This window comes from Pipistrellus kuhlii, unplaced genomic scaffold, assembly GCF_014108245.1.
Source record: "Pipistrellus kuhlii isolate mPipKuh1 unplaced genomic scaffold, mPipKuh1.p scaffold_m20_p_31, whole genome shotgun sequence".
Lineage (NCBI taxonomy): Eukaryota > Metazoa > Chordata > Mammalia > Chiroptera > Vespertilionidae > Pipistrellus > Pipistrellus kuhlii.
Genome location: NW_023425531.1, coordinates 6,724,848 through 6,743,856, shown reverse-complemented (window position 1 = coordinate 6,743,856; position 19,009 = coordinate 6,724,848). Strand labels below are relative to the sequence as shown.

The 19,009-nt window shown below is 54.8% G+C and overlaps 1 protein-coding gene across 3 annotated transcripts; it reads left to right on the top strand.

Annotated features, from left to right (window-relative positions):
- Window positions 1–392: 392 nt before the first annotated feature.
- On the top strand, window positions 393–3,197 carry LOC118731552 (tryptase-like). 3 transcript variants are annotated; one of them, XM_045570358.1, is made up of 7 exons: window positions 393–538; window positions 740–800; window positions 951–1,125; window positions 1,239–1,504; window positions 2,575–2,738; window positions 2,817–2,972; window positions 3,163–3,197. In XM_045570358.1, exons 2-7 carry the CDS (start codon window positions 740–742, stop codon window positions 3,169–3,171), a joined length of 831 nt encoding a protein of 276 aa, XP_045426314.1. In that variant the 5' UTR covers window positions 393–538; the 3' UTR covers window positions 3,172–3,197. The 3 variants fall into 3 exon arrangements, with proteins under 3 accessions (XP_045426314.1, XP_045426312.1, XP_045426313.1); XM_045570356.1 differs by having other exon boundaries at window positions 474–626; XM_045570357.1 differs by lacking the exon at window positions 3,163–3,197 and having other exon boundaries at window positions 474–626; window positions 2,817–2,981.
- The last annotated feature ends 15,812 nt before the right edge of the window (window positions 3,198–19,009 follow it).

Below are 19,009 nucleotides of genomic sequence, written 5' to 3'. Positions count from 1 at the left end.
TGGGTGCCAGGAGGCTCCCCTAGGCCACAGGGGGGGCCATCTGGATGGCAGTGGGTGATGCAAAAGCATCAGGACTCTGGGTGTTGGGGGAGGTGGGCTAGAGGCTCCGGTAACCAGCAAGCCTGAGGAGCTGGGAGGATGAACAGGCAGGGATAGTGGTCAGCCCTGGTTGTGGAGGTATGGGGCCAGCTGTAGTGGGGCCTGACTGAGGGGTGTCCAAGGGGAACTGGCACTAGCTGTTTGTTATCTAACTGCCATCTCCACCTGCCTGTCCCTCACTGATGACACTTAGATCCCAAGATAACAAGGTATCATGGAGATCAGCAGAACTGCTTAGATAACACCCAGACATGGATGTTGTCAGGTACCCAAGGAATCCTGGGGTGGGGGATCAGGGCCCTGGGTCTGAATCATCCACTTCCTCCACCCCTGATTGCAGGATTGAGCAACCCCTCCTCTGACCCGCCACCCACCCCATCTGGAAGGATAAATGGGAGGGGAGAGTGGGCTGGGGCAATAGCAGCAGTGACCTGTCAAGGTAAGCACCCCAGCAGACCCCACCACCTGGGGTTAGTGCACTGAGTAGCTGAGCCTCACATCTGGAGCAGCAGAACCTCAGACTCCGGGTCTGAACTGGCCCCTCATCCCAGGGTCCTCGACTCCATCTGTCCCCACACCCTGCAGACCCACGCCGGGCTCAGCCCCCCTGGGTCAAGCAGCCCCTCCTGGCTCCTTCCAGATGCTGAGTCTGCTGGTGCTGGCACTGCCCCTCCTGCTGAGCCAGGGCCACGCGGCCCCTGGTGAGTCCTGACCCTGCTCAGCCCTGTCCCTGCTCCTCCCCCTGCCCCCACAGGCTCCACAAGGGGTGGTGGGCTCACAGACGCCCAGGTTTGTGTGGGCACAGGGGCGGGCTGTGTCCTGTGCTGCCCTGAGTGTGTTTCCTGCCCCAGCCCCGAGCCAGGACCTGGAGAGAGTGGGCATCGTGGGAGGACGAGAGGCCCCTGGAAACAAGTGGCCCTGGCAGGTGAGCCTGAGATTCCTACGAGACGAATACTGGCAACACATCTGCGGAGGCTCCCTCATCCACCCCCAGTGGGTGCTGACCGCCGCGCACTGCCTGGGACCGTGAGTGCCCGTGGGACCTGATGGCTGGGGGCTGGGGCTGGGACTGCATGCCCACTCCCTCCTGAGTGGACAGGCGCCTGCTCAGTCCTCTGAGTAAGTGCCCCTCCCTCCAGGGAAATCAAAGATCCCGCAAACCTGAGGGTGCAGCTGCGGGAGCAGCACCTCTATTACCGGGACAAGCTGCTGCCCGTCAACCGGATCATCGTGCACCCCAACTACTATGATGTCGTGGAGGGGTTTGACATCGCCCTGATGGAGCTGGGGGATCCTGTGAATATCTCCTGCAATGTCCGGCTGGTCGCTCTGCCCCCTGCCTCGGAGACCTTCCCCCCAGGGACCCCGTGCTGGGTGACAGGCTGGGGTGATGTGCGTGAGAAAAGTGAGTCATGCACAGTTAGATGAGGGGAAACAGTCACACCCATGACCCAGCTCTGGGGTTCCCTTTTGGGGATGGTCCTGATGGGCCAGCTCAGGGAATGGGAGTTTGGTGAGCTCAGCCGGGGAGAGCGGGCAGGGGCAGGGTGTACCAATAGAAGGGACTAGGTGCCTGGGTGAGGAAGTCACTTAGGGCCACCATGCCTCAGTTTCCCCGGTATTTCATGGGTGGAATGTAGGAAGGAGAGAAAACACACACCCAGGCGTCATTACTAATAAGGGAAAGAGATCAGCCCGCCACCACAGGCTGGCCTGCTCTTCTCCCTGTGCCCCAACAAGGAGCCCGAAGCAGGCACCAGGGGGCAGCTGGATGTCCTGAGTCTGACCCTCCATCACCATTGTCTTCTCCCCCTGAGCCCACAATCCAGAGCAAAGCCTTAGGGACACTGAGCATGAGCAGGTGCCTGCGAGAGGCACATGCTCTGGGCCTCCCACAAGGGAGCTGATTGTGGCATCACTCAGGCGCATCCAGCCCCGAAAACTGAGTCCTGGGGCCAGGCTGGCCTGGAGGCAGAGCTGGGAGGAACCCGGGCCTGGCTCCCACCCCTTCCCTTCCCTTCCTCAAAGGGGCAGAGGTGAGGTCAAGGACGAGGCCCGCTTTGGGGGAGGAGGTGGTAACCCAGCGTGTGCCTGGGCTCAGGCCTGGCACCAAGGAGGCAGCAGCAACCCCCTGCTGCCACCCGCCCCCATGCCATCCCCGCCCCCGTGCCTTCCCCACCCCTGTGCCATCCCAGCCCCTGGGCCATCCCCACCCCTGTGCCATCCCAGCCCCTGTGCCATCCCCGCCCCTGTGCCATCCCCACCCCTGTGCCATCCCCGCCCCTGTGCCATCCCCACCCCTGTGCCATCCCAGCCCCTGTGCCATCCCCACCCCTGTGCCATCCCCACCCCTGTGCCATCCCAGCCCCTGTGCCATCTCCGCCCCTGTGCCATCCCTGCCCCTGTGCCATCCCATGGCAGGTTGGCAGAGCCTCCCAGCCCAGCCTGCTTCGCCCTCCTCCTCTCACCCCACAGAACATCTCCCCCCGCCGTTCCCCCTGAAGGAGGTGAGGGTCCCCATCGTGGAAAACAGCAAATGTGACTCGGAATACCACACTGGCCTGTACACGGGGGACAATATCCAGATTGTCAAGGACAACGTAATCTGTGCCGGGGACGAGGAGAGTGACTCCTGCCAGGTGCGCCCGTGTCCTCCCCAGAAGCCCCCCACCCTCCCTCAGCCTCTGCAGCCCCTTGCTGACCCCTCTCCTCCCCAGGGCGACTCTGGAGGGCCCCTGGTCTGCAAGGTCAACGGCACCTGGATGCAGGCGGGTGTGGTCAGCTGGGGTGACGGCTGTGCCCGGCCCAATAGGCCCGGCATCTACACTCGTGTCACCTCCTACCTACACTGGATCCACCAATACGTCCCCAAGGGGCCCTGATGCCACCTGGAGCCAAAGACAATGCAGCCCCCTCCTGCCCCAGACCACTGCTTCCTGCCCAGTGTCTGCTCTTTCCTCTCTCTGCCCTCTGCCCTAAGCCCCTTCCCCCCAAGCCAACAAGCCCAGCATCTACACCCGCATCACCTCCTACCTGCACTGGATCCACCAGCATGTCCCTGAGGAGCCCTGAGCCCCTCCCTCGGGCTGCCACTTGGGGGCCAAGGAGAATCCAGCCCTCTCCTGGCCCAGATCACTCCTTCCTGCCCAGTGTCTGCCTTTTCCACCTCCTTGCACCCTGCCCTGAGCCCCCCCCCCCCCCCAGCCAACCCCTCCTCAGCCCAGGGGGCAAGTGATGGGCACTGCCCCTCATTAAAGTGTGTGAAGAGCACATGTGGTTGTGGCCGTGTGTCCCCCTGTGGGCCTCACCGAGGGGGAGGGAGGGCTCCAGGGGTAGCCATGCAGCCACAGTGTGTCACTGAGGGGACCCGGCCTGAGCACTGTCCTGGCTGCGGGGACACTCCCTCCCCAGGCCCTGGTGCCTGGGGCTTGTCTCCTCGGGGAGCGGTCATGAGAATTCAGGACACAGAAAGCAACACAGAGCATTTAAAAGACGACTCCAGCCCAGCCAGAGTGGCTCAGTGGTTGATCATTGACCTATGAACCAGGATAATTCTAGGGGCAGCCAGGTACCCAGCATCGGGATCACAATGTAGATAGACCATTGGCCCCACACCCTGGGGCCCTCTGGCCACGCAGTGCCTGCCCTCCCCAGCCCCGTCCTCAGCCTCAGGCCGCACTGCGCACGCACATGTGGACATTGGGAGGCTGCCTAGGTGTCCCCTCTGCGGACGGAGGGAGGGAGAGGCTGGAGCCTCCCATCACACCGAGACCACGTGGTGCCATGCCTGCTGCTGGGTGCAGGGGGGACACCGCTTCTCACCGTCAGCATGTCAGCTCCCATGCGGAGCCGTGTCCAGGCGGCTACAGGGACAGAGCTGTCCCCAGACAGGGTCTCAGGACCAGAGGCGCCTGTCCTGAGCACACATCCCGCATGTCTGCCCTGTGCCAGTGAGGAAGCTGGGCCTGAGTCCAAACACCTCTGTTTCCTGGGAGCCAGATGTCCCCACAGCAATGGGGGCCCTGCCTGTCACCCTCCACCCCCTATTCTGGTAGGGGCAGCATTTCACTGAGTTTTAATTAGCATTTTATGGGATTTGGTGTGGGAACCCCTTTCACAATTGGGGCCCCCTGGGCAGGAGAGGGGACCGGTGTCCGCCTGCAACACTGACGGCCCCAGGCCCTCGTCCAATGCGTCCACCTCTTGAATAAGTGGTCGCTGAGCGAGCTTCCTGTCACTGCTCAGGTCCCAGGGCTGCTGGTTCTGTCCCTCCGGCTTCTGTGCATGCGGCTTGTCTCCTGGGCACAGCGTCCATGCCCAAGCTCCACTGCGCACGGTGCAGACTGACAGGTCCATGTGGGAGGGCCTCTGCCCTCTCACCTGAGCCTCCCCACTGTGGAAACCGCTGTGGTGGGGAGCTCACCTCCTCCTTCCCTTTCACCCTTAACCATCTGATCGCAGCCAGAATTCTGCCCTTCCTCCATGTGAGAGCAGAGGGGCCGGCCAGCGTCCTCCCCGCTCCCTCTCCACCCCACACTCTTGGGGCTGCCTCTGTGGTCAGTGGCTGAACTCCCTGGATTGCTCACCTTGCACAAGCGCATCTACACCTTTCCCAGTGCAGGCTGTGCTGGGGACACCGGGGGACAAGGGCTCCTCCGGTGGGGGTGCAAGGAAGGAAAGGGACATGGCGGGCCTGGGGCTGAGACGCCCACATTGGGGGAGCAGGGAGGAGGCCGGGCACCCCGCTTCCCCTTGTCTGGCCCTGGGATCTGGAGGCGCTCAGCCAGCGGCAGTGACAGACACAGTGAGTGCTGGCTTATCAGGGAGGCTCAGCGGGCCTTCCGCTGGGCCAAGGGGGCTATGAGGGGGCAGCCCTTCCTCTGTGCCCACCTGGGTCCTCCTGAGGGCACTCCGTGCAGGCCCACGGTCACCGGCTGCTGGTGACCCGCACCCCAGGTCCAGGCGAGGGTGGCATTCTGGGGTACGCCACCCCTCCCTGTGCTCTCCTGGAAAATGAAATCGAGTCACGTAGTCATGGAGAAGGCCACACCCATGGTGATTGGAGTTTCTTGTTGGAGAGAAGGCATGCCACCTGGGAGTGTGCGGGTCCTGCAGGAAACCATGTATGCTGTGCCCGTGGAATGAGGGGTCTCAGTGCTGGAGACAAATGAGCTAAAACAGGTGAAGGCCCTGAAGGCCCATCGTGTGGGGAACAGGGAAGGCCCTGGGGGTCCAGGAGGCAGAGGACTGGGTCCCTCCTGACCTGCCCCACCCCACGCTGGGCAGCATCCGGCCCCCGGGGCCTGGCAGGGCCGGCCTGGGCTGCAGCGCCACTCCCTGAGCTGGACAGAAAGGGCGCTTTCCCCTGGAATATATTCCTAGAAGTGGGATTACTGGGTCATATGGCAGTTCCATTTTTTTAGTTTTTTGAGGAAACACCATACTGTTCTCCAGAGTGGCTGCACCAGTCTGCATTCTCACCAGCAATGCGCAAGGGTTCTTTGGTCAGGGGCAGGACCAAAGCCGGAACTGTGATGAGGGTGTCCGGGCCCTGATAGGGGAAGGCTGAGGACAGGTGGGCAAAAGGCACAGCTTCTGTTACCTAACATCCCGGTTGTGCAGCACCTCAGTGGAAGCTGCCCAGTGAGGGCGGGTGGGGGCACTGTGGGGGCAGAACTGTGCCAGCGTCCATGGGTCCTCACGTGTCACAGTGGAGGTCTTAGGGCCTGGGGCAGGGAGGGCTCCTGGAGGCCCTCATTCATGTCACTGGCTGTCCCATTCGGGCCCCACCAAACCTCAGGGCAACTGTGAGCACCCCGACAATGACACTGAATCTCCCTCACTCTGGTCCACTGCTCAGAGGGTCACAGGCCGCAGCGCAGCTTTGTGTCCACAGGACGGCCTTGCTCCTCACCGAGGGCAGCGCCTGGACTGGCTTCGAGGCAGCACCCCTCTCCACAGTGCCTGCCGGGGCTCTGACCAAGGCCGCCGAGTTCTGTGTGCTGCTCCCTGGCTCCTCTCCTGGTGGCTGTCCTCCCACAGCCAGGCCTCTGTCCTAGATGCCGGGTGCCAGCCATGACACCCAAACTGTCTGACTCCATCTCCACCATCCACTCCTTCCTCCTGCTGGCTCCCCCCTCTCCACTCTCCCTCCTCCCACGGCCCAGGCACCCTGGTACCCACACTGTTCTAATGGGTAGGAGACTTGACTGGCATCACCAGGGCTTCCTATGGTTTGTTTACTGGGCTCCTACCATAAGGCCCCGCAGCTGGAGGTTCCCGTTGCCTCTCTGTGGGATGTTCCCAGTGTCTTGGTTGGTAGTTGGTTTGCTTTCCCCTGAGGTGACCAGTTTTTCCAGAAGAGGCTCCAGGTGCAGTGGCCTGGCTGCTCCCCCTGGCTCCAGGGCAGGCTGGGAGGGAAGGCTGGAAGCCCAGGGCCCCGCAGGCAGACTGCCACCCATGACTGAGTTCTCCGCCCCAGGCTGGTGACACTGCACCTGGAGCCTCCTAGGGCCTCTCTCCACGTGTCCTATGTATCTTCTTCTGCATGTGTGTGGGCATGTGTGCTTATATGCATATGTGTGTATGTGTGTGTGTGTGTGTGTGTGTGTGCCTGTTCTTGTGTGTGTGTGTGTGTGTGTGGTTGTTCAGTTGCATGGATTGGGGAGCTCTGATACATGCAGACATATGGTCACATATAACTTTGATAGACGTTGGACAGGAGCAGATCACAGCGAACACCATGTGACAAGGCACTTGCCAAGTTCACTGAGTTTAAGAAGGGCGTCCTGTATCCCATCTTTTGTTACTGACACTGGACATGTATTTCTCTGCCTTTGTTTACATCCTCGGCAAATACTGAGCCTGAATTTCTGTTCTCAGAGGTCTCTTCCAGTGCCTTGTATTGGAAGACAACAGGCTACATTGGTATTTTAAGCTCTCTCACACTTATATCAAAAATGGGCACAAGCCCTCCTACATTGGGAAATTTAAAATATGTACTTCTAAAGCAATGTCAGAATGAAAATTAAAAAGTGATAAGACTCACAATGGTGACAATACCATGTCCTAACATTCACAGGGACATGGGGGCTTGTACCTGGAGGGAGATGACCAGTCCTTTCTGGATTTATTACAAATAGAACAGAGAATGTCCTGTTGAAGTCGGGAAATGAGAAAAAGATGTCAGAGGAAACAGAGAGCATGAGCAATAGGATAAAAGATCCGCTAACTAAAGGAAGGAAGTCAGGGGTGATTTAAAACCAATAAAAGAGCATAATCATTATTGTTGGTCTCATTTTCTGTTCTTATAAGTGTAGTTCCAGTAGGACATGATCTCACTCATCTAGGGGAAATGAAGAACAACATAGACTGATGAACAAGAACAGACTCAGAGACAAGGAGCCACAGGTCAGACTGTTGGACCTCAGACAGAGGGTGAGGATAAAGGGGAGAGATCACCAAAGGACCTGTGTGCACACATATGAGCCTGACCAGTGGTCAGGGACAACAGGGGGGTGGGGCCATGATTGGGGAGGAGTGGGGAATGGGAATGGGGGGATGAGGACAAATATGTATACTGTAATCAATAAAGAAATTTAAAAAATAAAACAAATAAAAGAAGCACCTGGACTAGTTAATAAAGAAATTACAGGATTGCAAAGCCAAAGGTGAGTTCCTTAAATCTAATGAACTAGACCAGTAGTCAGCAAACTCATTAATCAACAGAGCCAAATATCAGCAGTAAAACAATTGAAATTTCTTTTGAGAGCCAAATTTTTTAAGCGTAAACTATATAGGTAGGTACATTGTTATTAACTTAATTCGGGTACTCCTAAGCTGGCCTTTGCTAAAAACTCAAGGAGCCAAAGAGCTTGCGAGCTGAAGTTTGCCGACCACTGAACTAGGTAAACCTCTTGCAAGATCGATCAGACAGGAAAAATGACGCATAAATAATATTAGTAATAAAGAGGGGAACAGAAACATGGACAGGCAGAGATTTTTTAAAATCAGAAGAGATTAGTATGAACAACCACATTAGATAAATTTGCCCTCAGGTGAAATGGACAACTTTTAGACAAGTATAGCTCATGGGAACTGACTTTAGGAGAACGGGAAGCAGGACAGGATGTAGATTCATGAAAGGCCAGCTTCTGGTGGTGAACATCTACCCAGAACTAAAATATAAAGTACAACACAGGAGAGTTACAGCACCGCGTGGCTTCCTGGAGAATTACACTGAGACTTAAGGCCCCAGGGATCTTCCAGGGAACAGAAAGGAGGCAGCTCCCTGGCACCCTGTCTGGAGCACAGAACCAGGCACAGAGAATAAAGGAACATTTCAGGCCAATTTCCATTATGAACACAGAATGAAGAAATCCAAGTAAAACATTATCAAACTGACGTTTAATGTCTAAAATAATTACCAAAAGACCCAGGAAGGTCTAAACCACCATGGTTTAACAGCAATTAGTGCAATATGCCACATTAACGGAGCAGAAATAGATGATAATAGCCATGTGATAATCTCAATAGATAAGGAAAAATAATTTTATTTTGGTTGATAATTTCAACCAGTTTGTGATGAAACTCTTAGCAAACTTGGGCCATAGGTGATTTCTTTAAATGATAAGGGTGGCTTTCCCAGAGCCCTCAGCAAATGTCCTGCTTGTGTGGTTTGGGGGTACGCTGGAAGCAGTCCCGCCCCTGAATGAGGGATGATGGACAGGGAGGCCCAGACTGTGCAGGTGACTCCAGGCAGCACACAGCGACCAGAAACACACAAAAGGAGTGAGGATCAGGAGGAAAACCAAGATAGGGGCATAGGTAATCACCTACACTTGCTTCCTCCCACAACCACATCAGAACCACAACTAAAGGGCAGAACAACTACCACCCAGAAGTGCGGGGAAGCTGGCTGAGCCAAACCAACTAGTGCTAGAGCTGGATTTTCATACTCAACCTAGATTTTCATACTCAACCTGGATTTTCATACTCAACCTGTAAAAATGCCTGGATCTGACTCGGTGGGCCAGGGCTGGGCAGAGGGTCCTTGTGGGACTGAATGATGCGCCCAATCCCGCTGCCCTTCTCCTGAGAGCCCACACCACCAGGCTCACTGTTCTCACAGCCTGTCGTGTCCCCTCTTGCTTCTCGCACAGCTCCGTGCCCCTCCTGCACACCAATCCCCGCAGGCCGGGTCCCTTGTGGCTTACAAGGGAGGAGCAGGCGCCAGAGGAAGCTCTCAGACTTGGAATAACAAATGAAGGGATTGAATCTGAGCTCGGCACAGTGAGAGGCTCCGCCCCAGGCCTCCGGGGGGAGGGACCCAGTTCCTGGCTCCAAGCTGCTGCAGCAGCAGAGATGCTGCTCTGGGCTGCTGGCTGCGGGAGGGCGCTGTGCTCTGTCCAAGCCCCAGGCGCAGCCTGTTGGTCCCACAGGCCAGGCTGCCAAAGGAGGGTGAGTTTGGACTCCATGCATCTGGGGGTACAGGCACACCTCTTCTGGGGGTCCCGGCTGCGGTGGCCCCGCTGGGGCTCTGCTCATCTCCCGGCTTCTGTCCTCTCCTCCGCCCGGGGCAGACTAGGAGGAGTCGGAGGTGCCGGGCTCGCCCTGCCCGGAATGGTCTGGGGCCTTCAGACCTTAGACACAGGCTGGGAAGAATTCAAGAGTGAGAGGGAAAGCAGGTTTTATTCAGGAGGGGTCCCGGAGATGATCAGGGGTTGTGTGCGGCTGGTGCGAGGATGGGGGGGTGGGGGGGGCGCGGTGAAGGGAGAAGAAGCTCAGGTGCCCGTGGGAGTGCCATAGGCCCAGCTGGCCCGGCTGCCACCAGTCAGACCTGGGATTTTCCACGTTCCCAGTGTTTGAACTTGGCGGTGCCAGATTCTGCCTCTGCCTCGGGGTCGGGAGGGTGGTCTTGTGATCTTGTGTCTCATGTGGTTCCTTCCGGAAGTGTCCTGGCCTTTGTTGCCCCACCTTCTACTAGTGGAGCCCATTCCTCTCCAGCCTGGATTGATCTGTTTTTAGAGTCCTTGTTGTTGACCCTGAGACCACAGCAGGGGTTTCCTGCCCTTTGGCTGTGTGTGTGTGTGTGTGTGTGTGTGTGTGTGTGTGGTGCAGGGGGGAGGGATTGGGGCTCTGGTGAGAGAACCTGGGGGCTTACTGGCCTGTGATGTCTGCTCCTACTTCCTCAATCCACGCATAGGGAGTTTTCCAAACCATCCTCATCCCCTCCCGAACTTCCATTCCTGAGTTCTTTCCGGGGTGCTGGGGAGGAGGGGCCCGGTTCTGGCTGACAAGATCCCAGCCTGCGCAGTGTGGAAGGGAAGGGGCCACGTACTAAACTTACAAGCTCAGGGGGGGCCTGTGTGCAGCCCCACAAACTCAGAGAGCTCGAGTAACCCTCTGGGATGGTCTGAGATGAAAAGTTTCTTTTTTTGTTGTGGTTAATTCTCACCTGAGAATATTTTCTCCATCATTTTTCTTAGAGAGAATGGAAGGGGAGGCGGGGGAGGGGGGAGAAACATGCATAGGAGAGAGACACATCCATAGGACGCAGTCGGGGCAGGGATCCTGCAACCCCGGAATCAAACCCGCGTCTCCTTGGTCCATGGGCCGATGTTCTAACCACTGAGCCACTGGCGAGGGCTGAAATGGAAACTTTTTCATTAAAAGCAGTCCGTGGTAGGTAGTCCCTTCCTAATGTTATGGTCATAACCAGTTAACATTGGAATTGTGTCCTAGAAGCGACAGATTGGACAAGAAGGTTAAGAAAGGCATGGGCCCGAAATGAGATTTGTGGCAACTAAAGATCTGAGGCGAGGTAAGGACCAAGGGGTAGAGGAAAGGACCAACCTCACTTCGTCTCAGATGAAGCTAGCAGAGGGTTTCCCTGGGCGAAGGGGTGTAGCCCTTTGCCTGATCATAGATCTGTTCTATCCTCTTCAGCCTCTCCCCTGGGGTTACTGAGTGCAACAGGTTTTACCAGTGACACAGAATCTCCCTCTGGTGGCCCCTGGCATGTACTGCTGCCACCTCCCTGCGGTGTTATGGCCAGCAGGAGTCCTAAAATCTCCCCATGGGGTTTTAAGGATGAATTTTTAGCTGTTAGGAGTTCCCTTGTTTCCCTAGATCTAAGGGCATTAAAACCCAACATCACAGTCATAAACACATGTAATCAACCCTGTAAAGTAAACAGCAGCATTTAGAACCATTTTAGAGCCGGGCAAGCACACAGAGACCACACAGAGCCAGGCAAGTAAAAAAACTTTTTTTTAAAAGTATATGTGTAGGCTATATTTGGACCATAAGACGCAGGGACTTTTTCCCCCCACTTCTGGGGGGGGAAAAGTGCGTCTTATGGTCCGAAAAATACGGTATATATATTTATTGATTTTTCACAGAGAAGAAGAGAGAGGGATAGAGAGTTAGAAACATCGATGAGAGAGAATCATTGATCAGCTGCCTCTTGCACACCCCCTACTGGGTATGTGCCCGCAACCAAGGTACATGCCCTTGCCTGGAACCGAACCCGGGACCTTTCAGTCCACAGGCTGATGCTCTATCCACTGAGCTAAACCGGTCCCGGCCAAGATATTTTCTTGACAAATTTTGTAATGGAGATAAATAGCATGAACTTAGTTTTGTAAACACAGGAAAAGCTAACATATATTTCATGTTATTAACTCTAAAAGAATCAAACTTAAACTAGCTTTAATATAAAATATTTTCCCAGATCATATAATCCTGAGAAACATTTGGGGTAGTTTCTATTTCTTAATTTATATAAGCATTTAATTTATTTAAGCCAATAAAATATTACAACCTAGTAACTGCAATCCAGAGGCAGAAAACGCATCAGATACAATATACAAACACAGCTATTACAAATTAAAGCATAAAGAGAATCAATCCCTGCTGGGATTCTTGTCCCAGCATTAACAAAGGGTTCTGCAATCTGGAGAAAAGAGCTGATGTGTAGATGATTAAGAAGGAGTCCAAAGATGAAAAATAATTTTGAAAAAAATTGGGGGTCAGAGGATCTTCAGCTAAAGGAGCTGAAAGACTACCTCCTTGTCTAGGACCCTGTGCTATTTATTAACACAATTTTTCCTAAGGCAAGGTGGAGACATACACTTCAAAGGGTACAGTTTCAAAAGGTAGGTTTACAGAAGCATTGTCAGTTTGGGGAATAGCCTACAGCTGTTCAGGTGTTTGGCCAACAGGAGGCAGTAACATGCCCTGAGCTTCTGGAGGCAGACAATCCTATTCAGGTGTGAGGGAGGTGCTGTTTAGCCTTCCAACAGGTAAAATACATTTGACTCAATTCTTATTGAGCTCCCAAGCTTCACCAACTTTTTGATGAAACTCTTCTAATATATGACATGTTGGAATTGGTTCCTGGCAAATCCTTTGACAATTTTTAGGGTGACTGAAGAAGGAGGGAAGATATCAGGCAGGGACAACTTTAGCTGTTTGTGCTTTTTATTTTATTTTATTTTATTTTATTTAAACTATCACCTTTTTCTTTTTTTAAAATATATTTCTATTTATTTTAGAGAGGAAGGAAGTGTGAGAGAGAAACATCTGTGAGAAAGAATCAATGATCAGCTGCTTCCTGCAATAGAGATTGAACCCACAACCCGGGCATGTGCCCTGACTGGGAATAGAACAATGACATCCTGGTTCCTAGGCGGACACTCAACCATTGAGCCATGCTGGTTGGACTGCTCATGGTTTTTGTTTGTTTGTTTTTATTTTTAATATATTTGTATTGATTTCAGAGGAAGAGAAAAGGAGAGAGATATAGAAACATCAATGATGAGAGAGAATCATTGATTGGCTGCCTCTTGTACTCCCGTCCATCCCTGACTGGGAATGGAGCCTGCTACTCAGGCATGTGCCCTTGACTGGAATCGAACCTGGGACCTTTTGGTTCTCTGGCTGACTCGCTATCCACTTAGCCAAACCAGCTAAAGCTGTTTCCCTTATGTTGGGTCCAAGTTCCTCAGCCAGGGACCTGACCTCTCTGGATGTGGGAATTGGAAGAAAATACGAGTGGCCGTGGGAAGGTGGGTCATGCTTTATTGCAGTGGTCGGCAAACTCATTGGTCAGCAGAGCCACTTATCAACAGTACAACGATTGAAATTTCTTTTGAGAGCCAAATTTTTTTAACTTAAACTTCTTCTAACGCCACTTCTTCAAAATAGACTTGCCTAGGCTGTGGTGTTTTGTGGAAGAGCCACACTCAAGGGGCCAAAGAGCCGCAATGGCTAGCAGGCCACAGTTTGCCAACCACCTGATTTATTGCAAATAAAGCAGCCACAACCGGCTGCCCAGTGGCACCTTATATACTCACTCAAAGAGCAGCGGCCTCAGGCCAGTTATTGACACCTGTGCTCATTAACATAGCAGGTCACGTGAGAGTGCACCTGCACAGCACCTGTAGTGCTACTGCTGAGTCATGGCCCTCCTGCATGCAGATGGCCAAGGGCCTTAACAGTAACAATGCTGTGTCACTGCCTTCATGCATGCGCATGGCCGGTGGGCCTTTAGCCTCTGGTGCACTCTGGACAGAGCCCCACATCTTTGATCGTGTGTGGAGGGGGCAGACTCTGGTGTGAGGACCTGGAAACTTATTGGCCAGTGATGTCTGCTCCTCCTTCTTCATCCCACCTGTAGGGAGTGTCCCCTGAATTCCTTCTATTCTGCCTCCTGACTTTCCTAAATCCTGGAGGGAGGGGAGACAGGCGAGGTCACCAGTCCCTGGGTCCAGGCAAGGCTGAAAGGTCCTGAAGTGGGGACGAGTGGACTTGAATCGCCTCTTGGAACGGGAGGTTCCTCCTGCCTCCTGTCTGAGCCTTATCACCCCACCTTGGCCCTGACCCCTCCACAGAGGGCAGGCGCCAAACCAGCAGCCTGCTGGGAGAATCCAGGATCTTTACTGAAGGCGCCCTGGGACCCCATCACCCTCTGACTCCACACCTTTAAGTTGTGGAGAGGCAGGAGGCAGGGGCCTGAACAGCAGGCCGGACCTGGTGTCACAGAGGAAGTCCCCAAGGAGGAGGGTCCTGCACATACTTCGCTGGTTGTCTGTGAGAATGGGGGCTCTGAAGGGAGGGAAGGTATGGATCCTGAGCACCCCACCCCTGCTTCCCCTGTCATCTGTGTGGCCCCAGGAAGTTACTCCCCCCACACTACCCACCGCCCCTCCCAGTGCCCATTGATACAAGCATTCCGAGACCACAGGGCTCCTCCTGGATGCTCTCCTCAAGGAGGATGCTTGGGTGCAGTCAGATAGTTTCATTGAATTGCAACAAGAAAAGGAGACAGGATTCACATTCAAAGGCTCGCCCCCCCCCCAACACCCCCCCTCACCGAAGGGAGGCTTAGCTGTTGCTCATATACAGTATGTGGTTAACTACACCTTGACTTCAGCTTTGCAGCTGGCTACACTTACCTACCTGGTTCCTGTCAAGCACATCCTGCTTATACCGGTTAGGCCCCCTCATGACCGGGTGCCCGTGTTGGCACTGAATGGAGGCTCGGGGCACATGGGTGTCTCCTGGGGTCTTAGCCACACCCTCCTGGGGAGCACATTGCTGCTGTGAGCTGGGCGGGGGCTGGAAGGAAGGGGAGATGGGAGGGGCTGGGGGCGGTGGGCTGGGAGAGACCCAGGAACAATCCAGAGGGGCTGAGGGGGATGGCTTGGGCCCCTGGAGAACTTCTCCTGGGTGTGGCCAGGGGTGCAGAAGGCCAGCCCTGGAGTAAAAGTCCAGAAATGAGGAAGGAGGAAGGGACCCCACCATCTGGAGGTGTCCCACCACTCAGACCTCTGTGATCAGATAGCCCTTGGCCACACTCCCAAGGAGGAGCTGGTGTGTCAACGCCACCTGCTGGGCGGTTTAGGAAGATTCTGTTGGCAGGCCTGGGATCCCACAGCGGGAATAATAACCACAGGCTTCCTTAGATCCATTAGCTAAAGTTCTGTGTGCTCCAAAGCTTGGCCACACTGAATTACTGAATTCCTGTTTTTCTGGCAGAAATGGGTTGCTGCTCAGATCTTTCAAGGCAAATATCTTTAAGAAAAGACTTCTATTCTAGCCCTTGCCAGTGAGGCTCAGTTGGTTGGAGCATTGTCCTGTGTAAGGAAAGGTTGGGGTTCAGTTCCCGGTCAGTGCCTGTACAGAAGGCAACCGATGTTCTCTCTCACATCGATGTCTCTCCCTTCCCCTCTCTCTAAAATCAATAAGCATATCAACGGGTGAGGATGAAAAAACAAAAAGAGACTTCCATGATGAAAAATTTTAAATGAGCTTTATCTTGCATGCACACATAATTAAATGATCCAATTTTAAGCCCACAATTTGAGTTGGACCAATGCATACAGTCACATAAGCACCACCATAGTCCAGCTAGACAACCTTCCACCACCCCTTTGCAATCAGCCCCACGTGCCCGCTGGGGAGAGGCAGGAAAGACCCAGGAGGGAGGGAGGAGGAGGAGCTGAGGTCAGGCCCAGCTGTTCCTTGTGTACATCCTGAAGTGAGGGCTTATCGCCTCCATTTGCCCCAGAGGGACCCTGCAGTCCAGGCAGCCAGTGGATGTCTCAGGGGCGCACAGTCAGACTGAAACCAGACACAATGGGTCCGAGACCGCCTGTCACTACTTGAGCCAAATTCAGCAGAGACACGGTTGAATCATATGTGAGTGTTTATTCCAATAACTACCATGTTTCCCCGAAAATAAGACATCATCCGAAAATAAGACCTACTTACAGTGTGAAAAATAAGGCATCCCCCCGAAAATAAGGCCCCCCTAGGCTAAACATGAGAGATTTGGTCCACTGATTCTGAAAGAAATGGAGTTACAAGAAATTCACCAGGAAATTCAGGAATTGGATTGTTATGATGATGTTCCAGAAGATGATGACATGATTGTCACTGAATAAATGAGTAAATTCTTGATACTGTAGGATTCACAGTTTGTCTGGTTTTTGTTGACAACTACCGTACTACCGTACCGTATACAGGTAATAAATTTCCTTTATTTTCATTTAACAATAAATGTGTACTGTATTCTTCTTCTTGCAAAAATAAGACATCCCCTGAAAATAAGACCTAGCGCATCTTTGGGACCAAAAATTAATATAAGACACTGTCTTATTTTCAGGGAAACAGGGTAGAGGCCCGGTGCATGAATTCATGCAATGGAGAAGTGGTCTCTCAGCCTGGCCTGCCGCCTCTCACAGTCCAGGAGCCCTCAGGGGCGGGAGGCACCCCAGTGATCAGGGGAAGGTGACACCCCATCATACTTCTGCTGTCATTGCGGGTGGAGCAAGCCTCGGCCGGTCCAGGATACCTGAGCCTTGGGCGGCCCCGGGCGGCTGGGCAGCTGTCATCAAAGGCTTGCCTGCACCTCCGGCCAGCCTTGGGCAGCTGGGGTCTGGGGATACTAAACACCACCATCTTATGTCTGTGGGTAACCCCATCTTGGAGGGCATGGCAGTCATTTAGCATAGTCCCTCCTTATTGTCAGTGGGCCCCATCACCTTTGAGGGTGGGACAGTAAATTAGCATAATCCCTCCTTATTGGCTGTAGGGGCTGCTATCTTTTGGACAGCATGAGGGTCAATTAGCATATTCCCTCTTTATTAGATAGGATGCCAGCAGTGTGGGGAGAGCAGTCAGTCACCCTGGGAATTCTACTCTGACCCCTCGCCAGTTGGCAGGTTATAGACACACGAGGGAGAAGCTAGTTATGTGCAGCTGCAAGTGTAACAGGGAAAGGGGAGGGCAGGGTCTGCAATCCGGCCTTCAGGAACTCAAAGTCCCAATACAAGGTGGCCAACCTTCTGTGATATACAAACAGCTCAGTCCGTTCCTGGGGCCGGAGAATGGTCAGTGTTCCTGAGGCAAACTCACGGAGGGGGTCAGGGTCCGGGCACAGGCACCAAACCAAAGTGTCCTGTCCTTGATCTGTTCTCAAATGTAGTTCTTTTCTGAGTCACGGACCCACCGAGGCATCTGATCTTCTTACAGCCTTGTCTCCTCCTCCCGTTCCCCAGGGTCTGTAAGGGAACTCTTATCGACAGTGAGGGGAATCATCACTAAACACCTGAGGCTCTGTTCTTCTCACCTACTGTCCAGACCACAGCAGGCCCGACCGGCATGGCTACAGGGCTGAGTATCAACCTATGAACAAAGAGGTCAAGGTTCAATTCCCCGTCAGGGCACATGCCAGGGGTTGTGGGCTCGATCCCAGTGTGGAGCATGCAGGAGGCAGCCAATTCATTATTCTCTCTCATCATTGATGTTTCTATCTCTCCCTTCCTCTTTGAAATCAATTAAAAAATTGTCTTTTGGGGGGGAAATACCCCAGCAGGACCTATCATCACCCCAGACACCAGGCTGTAAAATCTGTGTCTTTCCTCCTCGCCTGGCACAGGTGATGTCAGTGCTGCCCCCTCCTGGAAGCTCGCCGCAGTTCCCAGGCACATTGGCTCCTCTGTCCCAGCTCAAGGCCCAGCATGAACCCAGCAGAGACAGCTCAGGCCCTGTGACCAGACTCTCCCTGCCCTGCCCTCCCCCATGTCCCTGTTCCCATCCCCACCCTAAGGTCCTGTGAAGTCCACCAAAGACCAGCCGGACACAGCTCCAGCTGCCCAGCTTCGGGCGGCCCTCCCAAACAGTCCTCTGTCTGGCCAGCGCCTGGTGACCGAGGTGACTAGGGGCCTCTGGGAAGGCCTAAGACTTTCTGGTCCCAACCCCCCGCTGCCTGCCTAGATCCAAATCATGTACCCCATGGGAGCCTCCTCTCTGAGATGTGGAAACTGAGGCATGGGGCAGGCTGCCTGATGACTCACCAGGACCAAGCTGCTCCAGGAACTGCCAGAACTCCGTGCCGCCAGCACCTGGCCCAGAGCTCAGCTCAGAGGTGCGGGAGCCACGTGGCTCCGATGAACACGGACGTGAGTGGCACCACCTCTGGGTGCAGGCTGTGTGAACAGGTGGCAGCCACACACAGGAGGTGACCTCGGGAAAGGGGAAAGCGCCCTTTCTGTCCAGCTCAGGGAGTGGGGCTGCAGCCCAGGCCGGCCCAGGGGCCGGATGCTGCCCAGTGTGAGGCGGGGCAGGTCCAGAAGAATCCAGTCCTCTGCCTTCTGGACCCCAAGGGCTTTCCCTGGTTCCCACACGATGGGCCTTCAGGGTCTTCACCTGTTTTAGCTCATTTGCCTCCAGCACTGAGACCACTCATTCCATCGGCACCCCATACATAATTTCCTGCAGGACCCCCATCCCAGATTGCAGGCCTGCTCTCCAACAAGAAACTCCGATCACCATAGGTGTGGCCCCTCGATGACTCTGATGGGACTCGGTTCTGTGCCCATTTTCCAGGAGAGCACAGGGAGGGGTGGCGTACCCCAGAATGCCACCCTCCCCTGAACTGGGGTGCGGGTCACCAGCAGCCGGTGACCGTGGGCGTGCACGGAGCGCCCTCAGGAGGACCCATGTGGGCACAGAGGAAGGGCTGCCCCTTCGCAGCCCCCTTGGCCCAGCGGAAGGCCCGCTGAGCCTCCCTGATAAGCCAGCACTCACTGTGTCTGTCACTGCCGCTGGCTGAGCGCCTCCAGATCCCAGGGCCAGACAAGGGGAAGCGGGGTGCCCGGCCTCCTCCCTGCTCCCCCAATGTGGGCGTCTCAGCCCCAGGCCCGCCATGTCCCTTTCCTTCCTTGCACCCCCCACTGGAGAAGCCCTTGTCCCCCGGTGTCCCCAGCACAGCCTGCACTTGGAAAAGTGTAGATGCGCTTGTGCAAGGTGAGCAATCCAGGGAGCTCAGCCACTGACCACAGCGCAGCCCCAAGAGTGTGGGGCAGAAAGGGAGTAGGGAGGGCGCTGGCCGACCCCTCTC

What these genes read in the sequence shown, in the direction of transcription:
- LOC118731552 (XM_045570358.1), top strand. Translation starts at nt 740, where the DNA reads ATGCTGAGTCTGCTGGTGCTGGCACTGCCCCTCCTGCTGAGCCAGGGC. An exon ending in GCCGCGCACTGCCTGGGACC is followed by an intron (nt 1,126 to 1,238) that starts GTGAGTGCCCGT and finishes CCCTCCCTCCAG; the next exon opens with GGAAATCAAAGATCCCGCAA. An exon ending in AGGAGAGTGACTCCTGCCAG is followed by an intron (nt 2,739 to 2,816) that starts GTGCGCCCGTGT and finishes TCTCCTCCCCAG; the next exon opens with GGCGACTCTGGAGGGCCCCT.